Here is a 17,697-nt window from a genome sequence, read left to right on the forward strand (position 1 = left end):
TCATAGTTGGACAGTTTATAGTCACCAGTCAAATCAAGCTGCATGGTTTTTGATTCAATACGAAAGTTAAATACAAGAATTTACAAGTCAAGGCAAGTGATAACACGAGTTTCATTTTATCTAAAAATCCCTTAAAGCAATCTGTATGCTTTAAATGCAAGCTCTTCTTTACTTACTTTACACAAGTAGTAGAACAGGCATATACAGTATGAAAATGAACAGATATGTGAATAAAGTTTAGCAGAAGCAGTTTAGCTCTGTAGACTTGAGGATAATAATTCTATTAATGTTGTTAGAACTGCTTCAGTGCCCATGCCACATTATCAGGCCATATCTTTAACTGCACAATGGCTTCTTGTAGATGAGCTTGAGCTATAGCTCAGCTTTATTACTTTATATAAATGGTAGCTTTATTGTTATGTTAAAAGAAGGAGTATTCAATATGTGAATACAATAAATAATAACTTGTGAAGGCTTTGTTTCATTAATATCTCTAAGGTTAGGTACAGTTTGTTATTTGTCAATAAATAATAAACATTGGAGTTCATTTAACATATGTCTGTCCATCCATCCATGTATTGAACCTGCTTATCTCAATTAAAAATATCTAGTGTGAAGTGTAGGGGACGCCACAGAGCCCCCAAACACGAACACACAAACACTTTCCTGCATTCAAATAAATTTGGATTTATTACAAAATACCTTTGTACAAACAATTCACAGGTTGTCTCTTCTTCTTTCTCTGTTCACTCTTTCTCTCTCCACACTATTACTCCTTCATGGTGAGTGTTGCCCATTTCCACTCCAGGCTCCAATTTCCTGGACAAGGCAGTTCAGTCTCTTTTATGGAGGGCCAGGGAGTACTTCCGATGCCAGGGCTTTGCTCGTTGGAAGCACTTCTGGGTCATACAGAAATCCCAAGTAATAGGAAGAAGTGTAAGTCCCTGCAGCATTCCCTTGCAGCTCCCATGGACCCCAGCAGGGCTGCACTACCGGACTCCGAATCCCAGGATTCCCTGCTGGTGCCCGAATGGGTACAGATATTCATGGATGCTGCCATTTAGCGCATTGGGGGGGAGACAATAGTCTTAATATACTGCTGTCCCCCGTCTTTCCACATTAGTGACGTCCCTGCCAGGTAAGGTTCCCAAGTCAACTCCAGCTGGGACGCCGATCCTCAGGTGTTCTCTCTCACAATAGATAATGAGATAAACATTAAAATGTATCACATTAAGATTGTGTTATGCATTTCAAATCATTAACTCTTCGTTATCTCATTCATTGTTGTATTTACTTAGCCATAAGTAGTTTGGTAGTGTTAGTATCTTAATGATTAAGTACTTTGTTCATAGAATGACCTGATCATTGTCTGTGTGGAGTTTGCACTTTCTCTCCATGTCTGTCTGAATTTTTCTTTAAATACTAACGTTTTCCTTCCACATTCAGAAAATATGCCGGTTAAGTTAATTGGCCCCAAGTGATTTTAAATTTAGACTGGCATCCTGTCCAGGGTGTATTTTGCCTGTACCGTATTTGCTGTGACTTCCTTGTTTTTAATTTGGACGAAGAGGGTGCAGGTAATAAACGAATAAACGAATGAGTTATGAAATCAGTTGATACTGTTAACAGGAAAAAAATATATCTAGATATTCATATAAAGGGAAATTCAGTGGTCATTCTATTAGTATTAGCAATAGATAAGATTTTGGACCACCTTGTCAAAATATGTTAATGAATGAGGATAATTTAAATATGCTTTTCCTTGAATATCATGTTTGTATGCTGCTATTGAATGAATTTGTGTCTGAGTTCAGAATGATCAGCATGTAAATTACAAAAATTTAATATGGGAAACTGGAAGGACTTTGGTAGAAACTGTATATTTTAAGTTAATGTAATTGGATGAAGGTGTCATCTATTGGAACATCAACATTTTTCTGCTTGTGATCAATATGAGGCTTTCTAATTTTTGTAGTAATCATTAAGGAATCTTGACTTAGCTGGAATGATCAATGACTTGCTTGTACAATAATGTATCATAATTTCATCTGTCCTGTTTTTTTATTGATTTGTGTGATCAGTCTTTTGATTTATCTCTTAGTTGCAGCCAGTGATTCAATTAGCAGCGATGTAATCTGCCTGTTAGTTTAATACTGTGCGCATTAATATTGCTTATGTCAAAACCCTCTGATACCAGATTTTCCTCAACCTTGACAAACTTAGATATTGATCAGTGGAATAAAGTGATTGAACAGCTGGGAACACCTTCTCCAGAATTCATGAAGAAGCTCCAACCAACAGTGCGCAATTATGTGGAGAACCGACCCAAGTATGCAGGACTTACATTCCCAAAGCTATTTCCTGATTGTCTCTTCCCAGCAGACTCTGAACATAACAAACTGAAAGGTAAGATACTTGCTTCCTTTCATCAGCTGATAGGAACTGTCATAATAATCGTATGTGATGCACATATTACTGTTTTTTACTCGGTGACCATTTTCATGTGGGGACTTGAAACAAAATAGTGATATTTTATTTATTTATTTTATTTGTCATTTGTTGTCTTTATTATAACACTGTCAAAGTGTTTAAGTATGTTAATCTTGTGATGCAACCAGGGGAGTCAGAGAGCCCCAAACCCCCAAACACGATCTTACAGCATCCTGGGTTCAAATAAAGGAGTGTTTATTCAACACACTTCCACAAAGTAACAAAACCAGCTTAAGAAGCTTCTGTTTTCGCAGCTTAAGAAGCTTCTTTCACCTGCATGGAGAGCTCCTTTGACCGCATGTTGTCTGTTCACAGCAAAATCTTCCACATGCAAGCACCACACCTCAAATCAGCTCCAGGCCTTTTATCTGCTTAATTGATAATGACATAACGATGGACTTGCCCACACCTGCCCATGAAATAGCCTTTGAGTCAATTGTCCAATTACTTTTGAGCCCCTGAAATGAAGGGATTGTGTTAAAAAAAATGCTTTAGTTGCCTCACATTTTTATGCAATCGTTTTGTTCACCCCACTGAATTACAGCTGAAAGTCTGCACTTCAACTGCATCTGAGTTGTTTCATTTAAAATTCATTGTGGTAATGTACAGAACCAAAATTAGAAAAAGTTGTCTCTGTCCAAATATTTATGGACCTAACTGTATATCATAAGAAGATGTGAAAACTATTACACTGATGGCTGCCTGCAACATTTTGTGAAGCACCATAGCAATTCTGGTCTTTGGGTACATTTCAGCTAACATGAAGGAGAACTAGTCAAAAGTATGGGATGTCATTATGATCCTTACTTTTTTTTACCTTTTTGTTGCATGTTATATGATTTACTTCTCATTGTGTCATGATTTATAATTATGATGTTTCATGATCGTCAGCTTTTTTCTTGAGCCCATGATCAGCAACATTGTGGAGTTGTCCCCAGTTGATCAACATAGTAGTTGCTTCCTGACATTATTTATTGGAGAGCATTTAAGGATGGCAGCATATTAATTCCTCATACTATCCATCCATCCATTTTCCAACCAGCTGAATCCGAACACAGGGTCACGGGGGTCTGCTGGAGCCAATCCCAGCCAACACAGGGCACAAGGCAGGAACCAATCCCGAGCAGGGTGCCAACCCACCGCAGTCCTCATACAAAATTCAGGATAAAATCAATTACAAATGAAATTCCACTGAGTTAGGGAAAGATTCTAAGACAGGCAGGACTTTTGCTTTGTTTTCCAGATTCACCAGTTTTGTTTTACCTATTGGGATACGATTGTGGTGTCTGTTAGTCTTCCTGGTTCAGACCAGAGCCTGTTTGCACACCCACTCTTACAATACTTCCTGTCTTTCGGGTACTTTCATTTCCCAGTCTTTCACAATTTGTCATACTAGTCAGTTCATCACTCACAACAAAAGCCTGCTGAGTGATATAAACATTTTGATTCATCGTGCTGTACCTTTAAGAAACAAAAACATCACCTTTCAGCACAATAATGACCCTGAACATACTGCAAACACAGTTATGACCTACTTAGAATGGAAGTCTGCAGATGGAAGACTAACAGTAAAGGTTTGGCCACATTAGGGCAAAATATAATTGAAGCTGTGTGAGATCACTTGGACAGAAGAAAAGAACAAAAAGCAGCCAAAGTTAAAAGAACTGCCAGACTATGCCATACAGTAAAATGCAGATCCTGGTAGAAGCATGGAAGAATTTACTGTACTACTAGTGTGTGTACATTTTTTGTTTATAAAATTAGTATTACAATGAATTACTTCAATTTTGCATTTTACAGGAGAATACACAAAATGCAGATTTGTAAAAGAAAAAAACAAAAACATTCTTATCACTTTTTGTGTTTATTATTAGATAGCAGATAGAACTTTATTTGTCCCCTTGAGCAAGGCCCTTAACCTGCAACTGCTTTCTCCTAGTTGTGACATTAATCTGCATCCAGCCCTGCAAACAGGTCCTTCAGCCTACAGGGAAAAACTAGGGTGGTGGTGGCAGGATTGGCACTCAAGCCATTGTAAAAAAAAAAAAAACTCCCGCTGTTCCAGTGTGGTGATGAAGGTTCACTTCCTGGGTCCTCCCTGCATGGAGTTTGCATGTTCTCCCCATCTCTGCATGGGTTTCCGCCGGGTGCTCTGGTTTCCTCCCAAAGTTCGAAGACATGCAGGTTAGGTGCATTGGCGATCCTAAATTGTCTCTAGTGTATTCTTGGTGTGTGTGTGTTTGTGTGTGCCCTGCGGTGGGCTGGCGCCCTGCCCGGGTATTTGTTCCTGCCTTGCACCCTGTGTTGGCTGGGATTGGCTCCAGCAGACCCCCGTGACCCTGTGTTAGGATAAAGCAGGTTGGATAATGACTGACTGTTATTATATCATGACCAAAAAATATTTTATACCCAGATAACAAATTTTAAAAATACCAAGAAGGCATTGGAGTTTATCAGCAAAATTACCAGATTAGATCAAGAATATGACAGGTCTCCAAATGAGGCACTTTATAGGAAAGACAGGTTTTGTAATCAGAATTTAACCTGTTGACCACAAAAGAAACGGAACTGCTCGTCTTTAAATCGCGACATTATTACTATGAACATGAAGAGAAGGCTAATATGATCTTAGCTCAACAAATCCACAAGCAGGAAGTTTGCAACGTAATATCAGAAATTGCCAACACATATGGAAATAAAATTATTGACCATAAAAACATAACCTCCACATTCAGAGATTACTGTAAGTCCTTATATTCTACTCAGTTTAAAGCAGAAAAGACACAATCAATAGTTTTTAAATACATTACAAATTCCACATCTAGATACTCTTACTGCAGAGGAACTGGACAAACCCTTGACACTCTCAGAATTACTGGATGCTATAGACTCACTTCAAAGTGGGAAAGCAGCAGGCCCTGATGGCTACCGAGTGGAATTTTATCAGCAGAGCCCTGTCTGACCCACTGAGGTGTGACTCACCTCATTCAGTGTGATGCTTAGCAGAGGTGAGTAGAGTAGCCAAAAATTGTACTCAAGTAAAAGTAGCATTACTTAAAAATAATATTACTCAAGTAGAAGTAAAATGTAGTCATTCAAAAAATTACTCAAGTAAGAGTAAAAAAGTATTTGGTGAAAAGACTACTCAAGTACTGAGTAACTGTTTGAACATAATGAATGATTTAGTTTTAGAAATGTTGTAATAAGAAAATATAAAATAATGTGCAGATTCTGCTATTTCCAAATAATACAATAAAAAAATGAGTAAAAATAAATAACATCTTTACAAAATAAAGATACACAAATAACAAAAAGTTCCAAATCAAAGTTTTTCACATTGGCTTTTGAAGCCAATACCTACAGTAGGTAACATGTATGTTTGAACAGTGCAAACTACTTACAGTGACAAGATATACTGTACACTGACAGTATAATACTGTATATTCACTTTGTGGTGTAGCGGGTCCACAGCTTCAAAAAAAAAAAAAGGCCAGTTTCAAATCCATAAAGCCGTGTCACTCTCCGTAGGCGCAATTGCACAACTACGGGGAGTTAATGAGGTAGTTGGAGCGAGTCACACCTGCATGTGCGGGTGCGATCGTTCTCAATTGCTTCATTAGCTTTCTGCGGGGTGTGATTAAGGCCCACGGAGAAGGGAGTGTATATATACGGGTCGGCACAAAAAAAAGAAGGGGGAATCAAAGAAAAGGAGAAAAGAAAATCATCACACACTTCCCCTCCAAATAGCACAGCTGATAGAAAATAACATTAGAACAAGGCAGCTTGTGCACGTACAAGAAGTCTCACTATACCTTGACTGTCTGTGTCTGTGCATATTTGGTTAAAACATGCTTGTTCTTCACTCAGTGAAGTGATGGTTAAGCTTCAGCAAGAGTTGGCTCTCAAGGTTCCTGCAGTGAAGCTGTGACCGTTTAGCAGTGATCAGGAGCCCCACATGACTAAAAGCCTCTCACAGGCAGCAGATGCAGGAAGTTTGTGTGTGGTCATGTGACTGCATGGCTACGTCTGATTGGTGAAACAGAGTCATGTGATTATTGTTGCAATGTCTGATTGGTGAAACAGTCATGCAGTAGATCCACTGGCGACTTCTCTTTGGCAAAAATATAGCGTATCTAATGTATAAATGGAAAAAAGTAATGAGTCGAGTGTTGCCCAGTGTAGCGGAGTAAGAGTAGCGTTTCCTCTTCACAAATGTACTCAAGTAAAAGTAAAAAGTGAGTGCAGTAAAACGACTCTTAGAAGTGCAATTTTTTTAAAAAGTTACTCAAGTAAATGTAACGGAGTAAATGTAACTCGTTACTACCCACATGTGATGCTCAGTACAGCAGGTCTTATATTGTTAGTTGAGGAAAATTAATTGTTTTGTTGTTATTATATGTTTCTAGAGCAAGTGTGATTCAAACTGCATCTCATATACTATCACACATGTAATAACTTCAGAATACCTCTAGACTCTGCACGCAGTATGCATGAAATCAGTAGATCAAAAGTTAAACGTTTTTAGTAAAATAATTTCAGTAAACTAATTATCATGTTTATTCTCACAGTTTCAAAACTGTATATGTTTTATTGCCATATCATTAATGATATTGCAGTAGCGCTGCACAAAATAGGAGCAAGAACTCACCCCTGACTATCCCCAGAATCAACTGGGAAAAGCGCAGAGGTTCTGCCTCCACTCTGTAGAGCGCTCACAGTGCCAGTGTACAGGCCAGCCATGATATCCAGCAACCTTGAGGGGATCCCACAAAGTCTCAGGATGTCTCACAGAGCAGTTTGATCAACTGAGTCAAACACTTTACGAAAATCAACAAAGGCAGCAAAGCAACTCTGCCGATATTCAGGTTTTTGCTCCATTAGAACCCTCAGTTCCAGGATACGGTCGATGGTAGACTTCTTAGGCGTAAAACCAGACTGCTCCGGTCACTGGTAGGTGAGCAAGTGATCACGGATCCTAGTGAGCAAGTGATCACGGATCCTATTGAGGACAACCCAAGCAAGGACCTTACCCGGCACAGAGAGGTGTTATCCCCCTGTAGTTGCCACAATCCAAGCGATCACCCTTCCCAGATAGGGATGACAAATCTCATTTTTTAGTCAGTTGAGATGATGCCAGTCTCCCAAATGGAAGCAAAGACTGCTTGTAATGCCAGGAACACAGCCTTATCACCAGCCTGGAGAAGCTCACCCTGGATACAACAGATCCCTGCAGCTTTCCCTACCCTCAGCTTGGTTTGAGATTGAGTGGTTCACAGCTAATTGGACAATCAGCCTCAAGAGCCATGGACCCCAAGATATTCAATGTCCTAGCCAAAGGATCAGCTTTAAAGAGCTGCTCAAAGTTGCCAGCCCAGTGAGTCACAACTACAGTGTTGTCCGTAAGGACCGTTCCTCCAGCCACTCTGACTTTGACTCTCAGAAGAACAGATTTGGATGTGTGTAATGCTTCCATTCCTCAGTAAGTAGGATGTGGGTCACTAGACCATAAATGGTGTGTCACTTGCCACAGATTCCTCTAACAAACGCCTCCTTATCTGCCCTCAGAACCCTTGCAACCTTCCCTATTATTTCCCGGTACAGGAGTTGACATCAAGCTGTGTGCTGAGATTCCTCTTGATGTTATCCAGGGTGCCCTGCGAGATTAAACACCTCCTTCTGGGAACACTGGTAACACCAACACAATCCTCAGCAACTTTCAGGGTCTTGTCACAGAAGGTCTCCTACATCACATTCGGATCAGCAGGCTCAAGTCTGTAAGTTCCTCACACAAACTGCGTGCAAACTCATTAGAAACAGCCTGATCTTGGAATCTGGCCAGGTCCAGCCTCATTTTCCTAGTAGGTGGTATCCTACTGGACCTAAGCTCGATCTTCAAAGTAGCAACAGCAAGTCTGTAGTCAGAATTCAGAACCTGGGCACTTCTGTAGATCCTGTAATTTTGTAAAAGCCTCTAGCATCTGCCCATAAGGATATGATCAATCTCCTTCACCGCACCACCAATATTGGATTACTAAGTCCAACGATGCGGCTCAGGGCACTGAAACCAGGATCCAGCAATCCATAGCCACTGACCTTTTGCCTAGTCAAGGAACACTTTCACCATGGTCGCCAGTCCCATGGGGACCGATACAATCCTCATAGCCAGCCCTGTCAGTACCAGTGGTCGCACTGAAGTCACCCACGATCAGAGAAGTGTTACCTCGCAAGCACCCATCAACCACAAGCAAAGTTGCAAATAAAATGTTTCCTTCACCGAGACATCACTCACCGCAGTCAAAGCATACACTGAGACGACAAGGTACCCAGAGATTGCCTTAATCCGAGTCTCATAATATGCTTGTTGAAAGGAGTGACATCAAACATCATTGAAGGAGCCGATCCACCACAGCAATAGCTGATTCCTGAGTATGACAGCCATCAGAGCGAGCAGACCAGTAATAAGTGTATCCACCTACAGAGATCTGACCAGACCCAGGTCTGCACACCTCAGAGAGTGCCGCCACTGAAATGCGGAGTTTATAAAGCTTCTCCGACTGCAGAGGAACATGATCATCATACCAGAGAGACAAGACATTCCAAACACCTACCCGCAGACAACCTTAAATCCTGCCTGTGTCCCTACAGCCAATACCACTGCGTTCCATGGGGTGCCGCTAAGCCTCCACTCCTTCTAATCCCTCTGCGATCTCTGGCCTTGAGGGGGGTAGGTGGGGGAGGGGTCCTCCAGAGTATTTGTGGTTACTCCTGCTCCCTGACTGTTCAGCAGGAGCAACCTTCAGACCCCTCTTGAGTGCCAGCCACACTCTTCATCCACAGGATTCCATTCCCATCTGCCTACTTCCTTGCATCTTGCACTTACTCTCTCTCAGTCGCTCCTGTCCTTCTTTCTATTCTTTCCTTTAACCTCCACTCTGGTCTTTTCCCTTTTATCATCCTTTTTTCATCCCTCTCTCTTGTCTTACCTTACCTAACTTGGTGCAGGTCTGAGATGCCACTCCCTCCAAGGCACAAATGATGCACCTGACTGATCCACTTGCTTTGGCACGTACATGCGTGCGATCAATCAAGCAAAGCTCTCTTGTACACTCGTACCCGATTCAAGCCAGGTCTTTGCGACATGGTTATTTATTTACAAAGGCTCCCTGCTTTGCAAATCACTCACCACAGAGAGCTTTATTTCTAAAGGGCTAATGCATGTGTGTTAATGTTGTGATTCAGAGCCTAAAGTGTTTAAAAAAGCAGATGGAAGTCTAAAAACTCCACAAAGATTTAAGACTTAATAGTTCAGTATAACAGGCAAAACCTGATATTGGGAATGGGAATTGTCAAAACCCCTGGCACAAATAAACAAAACCCTTATATTTAATTTAATTGAATGTATTAAATTAAAAGAAAACTAAAATCAAACCAAGAAGATAAAACATTCTAAAGTAGAAACATTCAATAATACAATTACAGAACAAGAACCATATTAAAAAATAACAGCTAAATCCTAAATAATGAAGAAAATCAGAAAGGAAGTCAACTATCAGCTAAAGCAAGTCTAAAAATATACAGAAAATTAGGAGCAAACCCAAACAGTTTAAAACCAAAAGAGCAAAATGAAAATAGTCAGGCACCAGCAAAACTAGAAGCACACATCCTGGGAAGCAAGTAAAAAAAGCAAAAAAAGCTAATGTTTCAGCAAAGAAACAGAGGTCAGCAGGCTGTTTAAATTGGACTCTTTAGGTCACAAATGAAGGCTGTATTAGATTAGTAATGGGGAAAGGGACCATTGTAGGATTACAAAAAATAATAAAAAAACATTAGATAGATAGATAGATAGATAACGATGAACAACAAAGGGAGTGGATGAAAGGGTATACCCTTAATGGTTCATGCAGATTAAACAGCATCAACGTGCAAAAACTCATGGAAAATACACTGGCATCAAAGTGCACAAAAACATCATCTCTGCATCTACATTTGTGTAAATCAAACCATCCTTTAGAGTTTTTCGTTATTGATTTTTTTTTACATCTGTACATCTCATTATTAGTCAATTCTGCTTAATTATTGAAGCATAAAGGTACCATAAATAACTTACTATCAAAAACCCTTTTAACCAATACTGTTTTTGAAATATTTTATGGTACACACTCATTGTGACACTTAAACTGTGGTTCATGTCGATACACAAAAACATTTTAATATATGTTACTTGGATTTTTTAATCACTAGCATTTTTCTTCAATTTGCCATGTTGTCATTAGTTCACAGTTTTATTAAGAATACTAGCATCAGAGTTGGGGGTATCACATTAGTAATATATAATGTTTTGTAATGTTACTTTTTAGTGTCAGGAGTAATAACTCCTTTTGAAAAATAAGTAATAACATTACAGTTACCTCAACCTGAAAAGTAATATTACCCTTTACACCCTTTTAATGGACTAATTCAAGTCTTCACTGATTTTTGTTTCCCCAGTGTATTGGCAACAGTACCCAGCAGGCATTACTCTGTTACTGTTTTATTACATGCTGCTGTAGGCCACAATACAACTAAGTATAGATATCACTTCTCAAAGCAAGTCTGCTATTTCACCTTCTCTGCCAATAAACATTATTACTTTGTATATTGTTCAGGACTTGCAGCCTGCATCTTTTGTGGAGTCAGACCTGCTTTCAGATACTGCTTTCTCAAGCTTGTCTTCAGCAGAAAAACATTAGCCAAGTATCTTTGTGATGCTTATAGTAAAATGGAACATAAACTAAAAATGACCTTTGAGGAGATCCAATCTATATGTATTACCACAGACGTTTGGTCTGCACGCAATAAAAGCTTTTTTCAGGGTGGAATTATTTGTCCATTGTATAGGTTCTAAACTACAGCACAAAAAAACTATAACTACTTGCCAGCACATTCACGGTAGCCACATCTATGAGTATGATATTATTGCTACTGAAATTGATGAGGTCGATACTTCATAATCCTGGATTATCTGAAAACTGTAACCTATGTGAAATGCCTCAATTGATTTTGAAGAAGTAAGCATGTTTTCTTAAACTGAACACTTACTGTATATCGTACACATAGGCCTTGATATTTTGGGAAACTTGAGCTAGTATGTTTGCTTTGTTTTTACTTGTTGACAAATTACAATTTGACAATTACATAATTTTGTTGACAATTACATAATATTATAACAGTGTCAATATGAGATGAATAAATGCATTTAATAACAACAGTGACCACATATTTGTGTGCCTGAGTTCAGAAGTGCTGCTTTAATTTGAGACCAATGACTACAAATATATACTTTTTGAATTATTATAATTGCCATCGTGGGCTTGTGTTTGAGTTAAACATCCTGCATTTTATAAACCCACAGTTTATCCGTATCATAGATTTGAGAGTTTGAGCATATCTCAAGGGTAGGAACCAGCCTGTTTCTTGTCTTGTAAGTGTAGCTACTTATACAGTCCATGTCCTAGCTCCCCATGAACTGTACCAGAAAAGGCTGTGATAGAGAACACATTTCTTGATTTCTAATTCAGCATTTCATTTGGAATTCAACATTTCAATGTCATAAACTATCACTTTATAACACATTGTGCAATGTTATCCATATATCCACTTTTTCCATTATGGAACCTGCCTAGTCCATTTTAGAGTCTCAGGGAGGGTCATCCTGTGCTGGCCCCTTTGAACACGAGTAGGAGCCAACATTGGATAAAATAAAATATTAAGAGATAAATTGTTAGAGCTTATTTGAGTTGATCAATAAAAGCATTTGTTTTTCTTTAGTAATGCTTTGCTTTGTTTATTTAAAGGTATAATAAACTGAGAACAGGTTATACAGTAAAACACATTTTTAGACAGATTGTTTTAAGTTATGGTTTGGAACTGCAGGTACAGCATGACATAGTTGTTATTCCTAATTTGTACTGGAATTATTCTTTATGGTCTATTCTTGTTAAGATAGAAATGCCTTTGAAATTATAATTCTAGCTAGTAATACAGCAAAGAAAGTGCACTACTGAATGAAATGTAATTCAGTTAGTAGGCTATTTTATTTTGACTATGATTTTGATGTAGTGTAGTCATAAATATATGTTTTCAAATGACATTAAATTAGAATATATATACCTTTCAATATTGTAGTAATATAATAAGTACAAACTGAGGCACATCTGCAAAGGAAATGTAAATCTGAACCTGGCTGTGGTCAGTTATAATGAAATATCTTATGTGAATCAAAAGGTTTACAAGAGAGATGTGTTGTGGATGAGTTTAGTATAATAAGAGAGTAGCAATCAGTCAAAATCGCTTCTGAGAGAGTGTTTCCTGATATTATCTAATGATTTAAAAGCAGCAACAGAAAGACAATTCAACACTCCCCAATAAGACTTTAATTTATATTATGCAATTACTCTGCGGATGATGGCACATAAGACTAAAATCATTTTGTTATAATTGAGTTCGATTAAGGGCGTTGAGGCCAGTATTGATAAATTACTTCTTTATGTATATTGACTTAATTGTGAAGTGCTCAGAGAATTTCATTTTTTTAAAAGTATCCCTACCTAGTCAGTAGCATATACCATATTCTATATTATATTTATATACTAGCTGTCCCCCAGCCGCATTGTTGTGAAACAGGACAAACTTTAAAAAGCAATAAACAAACAGGTATCGCTAGCTAAGTGGAGGCAAGGTATGCTCCAACATGTCACAAGAGGTAGACCGACTTGAACGGAGGCTGGCGCGTGAGTGAGGAGGGCCCCGCCCAGCTCCCTACTGCTGATGTCATGCTTCCCCCTCCCCTCGGTCCGCAGCCTCTGTCTCGGATTAGCACAAATAAATCACTCCTGCAAGCAAACTCGCGCAATGAGAGAAGTCGCAAAATCAACCGGAATGTTCAAGCAAATTATAGAAAAAAACCTGATTTAAATCCATTAAGTTTTTCTCTCGTGAAAAGCGAACAGACAGACAGACATTGGGTTTTATTTATATAGAGATGTACATGGCAAGTAATTAAATAGACTCAAATTTTCAACTTTTAACCTGATTTATGTGCTTTGTCCATACTAAATATAATCTGACCACATTTGTAATGATATTTGTATGTCAAGATTTGAGTTGGGGAACACCAAAACACAAAAATGAATCACTCAATCTGAAAGAAACCTGGCAACATTATTAGCACTGTAAAAGACCAAAAGCCAATTGAGATTGAAAAAATTTCTCCTGGTGATTTTGTTATAGAAATAATGACTTTGTGTCTTTTGTGCATATTTGTGCCCCAAATACACAACAACTTAGGGCAAGAAATATACATTTTTTCAACAAGGTAACTTCATTCCACATTATAAAATATTGGCCTACAGTATTGTACTGATTACAAGATTATAGCTTTATGTAAGGGAAAGTTATGTGCTGTTTCTTGTAGAGTGGTACCTAGAGACCTCTTGATCATTGCATCACTTTGGATGTGCCTCATATTACTTAACTGGGAAACAAACAAAAGGTTCAGAATTTCAATCATGGTGTGATAGTTGTGTGTTTGCATTAACAGACACAATATAATTAACCTCTGTAAAGATCAAAGAACCTCCACTTCTTTCCTGAATGTCTTTCAAAGAGCAGTAACAACATTTATTTCTCTAGTCCATATTCATACAAATAGTGGTGCTCAAGTGGATTTACTAAAAGCAAAAGTTATAATTACAAATGTTAAAGTAAAAATACAAAATATTTCTAAAACAAAATATGGGAAAATTTTAATTTTAACTTATTTCAGGAAAGTTTTCAGTCTCTGATGGTTAAATTCCAAAAATAACAAAGGGCTTGAATGCCAAGGAAAATAATCCTCTGGGCAGGATACCAGAAGGAGAAAACAACGAAAAAAATTATTAATTCTTGAAAGTCAAGTTAAATATAAATAGTAAGGACTGTCAACAATTATGTTCTATGAAGATAGCCTCTTAGAACAAGTTGTCACGTACACACGATAAGAGAGTGTGCTGGCGGCTCCGATCAGAACAACACAATGGGATGAATTACGCTGAAGCACATTTACTAACTTCTCTTCCTCTTCTAGGTCAAGAGTGAAGGAGAAGCCCTCAAAGGAATAGTGACTTCACTTCCAGTGTAGTGCCAGTCATATAAGGAGTTCCTCAGGGCTCTGTCCTCGGTCCTCTGCTTTTCTGTATTTATATGCTTCCCCTTGGCCATATTATTCATGGCTTTGGACTAGGTTATCATTTATATGCAGATGATACTGAACTCTATTTCAATGTTAAAAGTGGAATTTCATCAGAGCTTTCTCAGCTCACAACTTGCCTCAGTGAAATTAAAACCTGGATGGAGCAGAACTCTTTAAATTTATATTGCAACAAAACTAAACTCCTGCAAATTGGGACTAAAGTGCAACTTAATAAAATGAGCTCCTTCCCAGTCCATCTTGGCGGTGATCTCATCAGACCTGCCTCTACTGCAAAGAATCTTGGTGTCATTTTTGATTCCTCCCTTTCTAATTCCACCCACATAAATCACATTAAGTTACTTTCTTACTTTCATCTCCGTAACATATCCGTAACATATCACGTGTTCACTCCTTCCTCTCCTTATCTAATGCTGAGAAACTTGTCCATGATTTTATCACATCGAGTATTGTAATTCACTACTGGCAGGTGCCCCTTCTAATCTTATATCACAGCTCCAGCTTATTCAAAACTCGGCCGCAAGAGTCCTTCCACGGACCAGCAGCAGCGAGCATATCACACCCATCCTGCTTCACCTTCACTGGCTCCCTGTGTCTTACAGAATTCAATATAAAATTCTACTAATAAAAAACCTACAAAGCCTTAAACGACCTTGCGCCAAACTACATCAGTGACCTTCTCCATCACTGTGTGCCTGCTCGCCCACTAAGGTCCTCTGATTCTGGTAATCGTGTTGTACCCCACACTAATCTACACTCCATGGATGACAGGGCCTTCAGCTTTTATTATTTATTTGTTACTTTTATTTTATTTGCACCACTGCTAATAATTGGAGATCTCAGGGAGACCCTAGCATTTTATCTTGTCATGACCCATTTTTTACCCACAAAATGCTGAAACTTAAAGTAAGCAATTTAAACAGTAGACTTGGAAAAAGTCAGCACAGAGCTTTTGTGAGTGTTCTAGTTGTGACACAACCTTAACTAGTTTTGGTAAAAAAAATGTTAAACTATAGTTCTCTTTTTGTTTTGTGTTGTATTCCTTTTGTCTTCTGTCCAAGTTGAGAGCTCCACAATCATTCTGAATTTTCTTAAGGCATTACTTGGGGTTGCCATTTCCATTATCATCTCCAGGGAGAACTTCAACAAGGCAGCTTAATGAAAGCATAAAACAAGGAATACATGCACTACAGAAAAATGGTCTCACAGTTGTGGTCCCCCTTAGTAATTGCCAGAGTGGAAGAGTCACTGGAAATAGTAGCATATTCTTCAAATAAATCCACATTCACTAGAAATAAATGGTCTGATCACTTTTGCTTTTACCCTTTTTGCCCTATATGAAATACAGATGTTTCTTTTTATTTATTCTCGTTCCTGAAATACAATTTTTAACTTTTTGTTTTTCAAAAAATATGAGCTGTTGGTTTACAGTTTGAAAAAAACTCAACTATAATAGAAAAAGAAAAGCAAAGTCATCTCACTGGTGGATTATTTAAATATGTTATATATAGATTTCAAAAGTATTGCAATACTTTGAATGAGGACAGACAATTTTTCACAAATCCCCCTCGTAAATTCAGGGAAGAGGATTCTATTAAAAAGAGCTGTTAATGGTTAAGCAGTATGCAAGACTCGCTTCACATGAAACCTTTAGTTAAAAGCCTCACACTAAGCCACTTGAAACCACTAGATTGATTCCAAAATCCGTTACATAATGCATTTTTCAATAGTAATCAATGTTGCTATTCCTTAACAAAAAATAAGAATATCAGCTGTAGATATCATATAAATTAGAGGAGTTTGTTGGCCTTTTTAACTCTCATTTAGATTCTTATTAATTTATTTTTCAGTACCTCAGAGAAGCAAAACACCATCTGTCTAGGTGATGCTCTTTTAATTACCTCCCTGACATTGAACTGCTTTCTAAAAAGCTGTTTATTTCATTTATATATTTTCTGCATTTCTTAATCCTTCAGAGTTATAGTATCATTTTAAGACCAGTTTTTCAAACTCAACTTTCTCTTGCACAGTCATGGCTGCTGTTTTTAAAGTTGAGTTTTTTATTAATTGAACAGCCTGCTTTCAAATCTCACTTAATCCAAGGCTATGATTCTAGGTAGCCGACCCTGCATTATACGTACACACTATAAAGCAAGATTAGAAATCCTTTTGCCCATGTATTAGCGTTGATCAAAACATGTACATTTTCTAAAACTGAGCTTGGGGTATTAAGTGAGTTTGGAAGTTTTTGGTCAACTAGGCTTTTTGTTTCTCCATTTGTCCTTGCATTTTATAAACCCAAAAAAGGTAGAAGGGAACCATGCACCTGGTGTTGGTACATTGTAAGTAAAACTCAAAAACATTCCCTCATTCTTTTATATTCTTCAGCAATCTGTAGTCACTGCATAGCCTGACACACACTTATTTAGGATGAGGAAGGAAAACCAGAATATCTAAGGAAAGTCACATGGAGGCATGGAGAGAACATACTCCAAAGAAACAGTGAACAACCCCAGAATTAAACCCAGTATGTTTGAGTTGTGAGGGAGCAAAGCTAACTATTACGCCATTATGCTACCCATTTCTGGTTTGGTTTTCATTTTACAACATGAATTTGCATTGTTTCTTTACTACCTATTATTAGGGAAACCATTTTAATAAAATGATAATAGATAATTATTCCCAAAATACTGTATGAGTAATATCTGATGTGCCTTGAGCATGGGAAAGGCGCCATATAAATAAAATGTATTATTATTACAAATTGACAAACACATGTCATGACATCCTGATTATTTACAAATAAATTATGCAATATGCACCAACTTCTGTTCTTTTTATATCTGGCATTAGGGAATTTCAAAATCTGTTCTCTCACTGATCAGGCCTTGTGACCTTAAGGGATGGTCTTCTGCTGGTCTGCTCTCCGACTATCCTCAGTAAGACTGACTTCTCTATATATCCAATTTCTTTTCTGGCAC

The 17,697-nt window shown here is 38.0% G+C and overlaps 1 protein-coding gene across 10 annotated transcripts in view; it reads left to right on the forward strand.

The window, feature by feature from the left end:
• Window positions 1-17,697, forward strand: part of mapk10 (mitogen-activated protein kinase 10) — a 402,326-nt gene that overhangs the window by 313,468 nt on the left and 71,161 nt on the right. For all 10 annotated transcript variants that reach the window (XM_051928085.1, XM_051928087.1, XM_051928086.1 and 7 more), the window contains one exon: window positions 2,224-2,406. In XM_051928085.1, the coding sequence (XP_051784045.1) occupies window positions 2,224-2,406 (183 nt within the window). The remainder of the gene's footprint in view (window positions 1-2,223; window positions 2,407-17,697) is intronic.

This window comes from Erpetoichthys calabaricus, chromosome 5, assembly GCF_900747795.2.
Source record: "Erpetoichthys calabaricus chromosome 5, fErpCal1.3, whole genome shotgun sequence".
NCBI classification, from domain to species: Eukaryota; Metazoa; Chordata; class Cladistia; order Polypteriformes; family Polypteridae; genus Erpetoichthys; species Erpetoichthys calabaricus.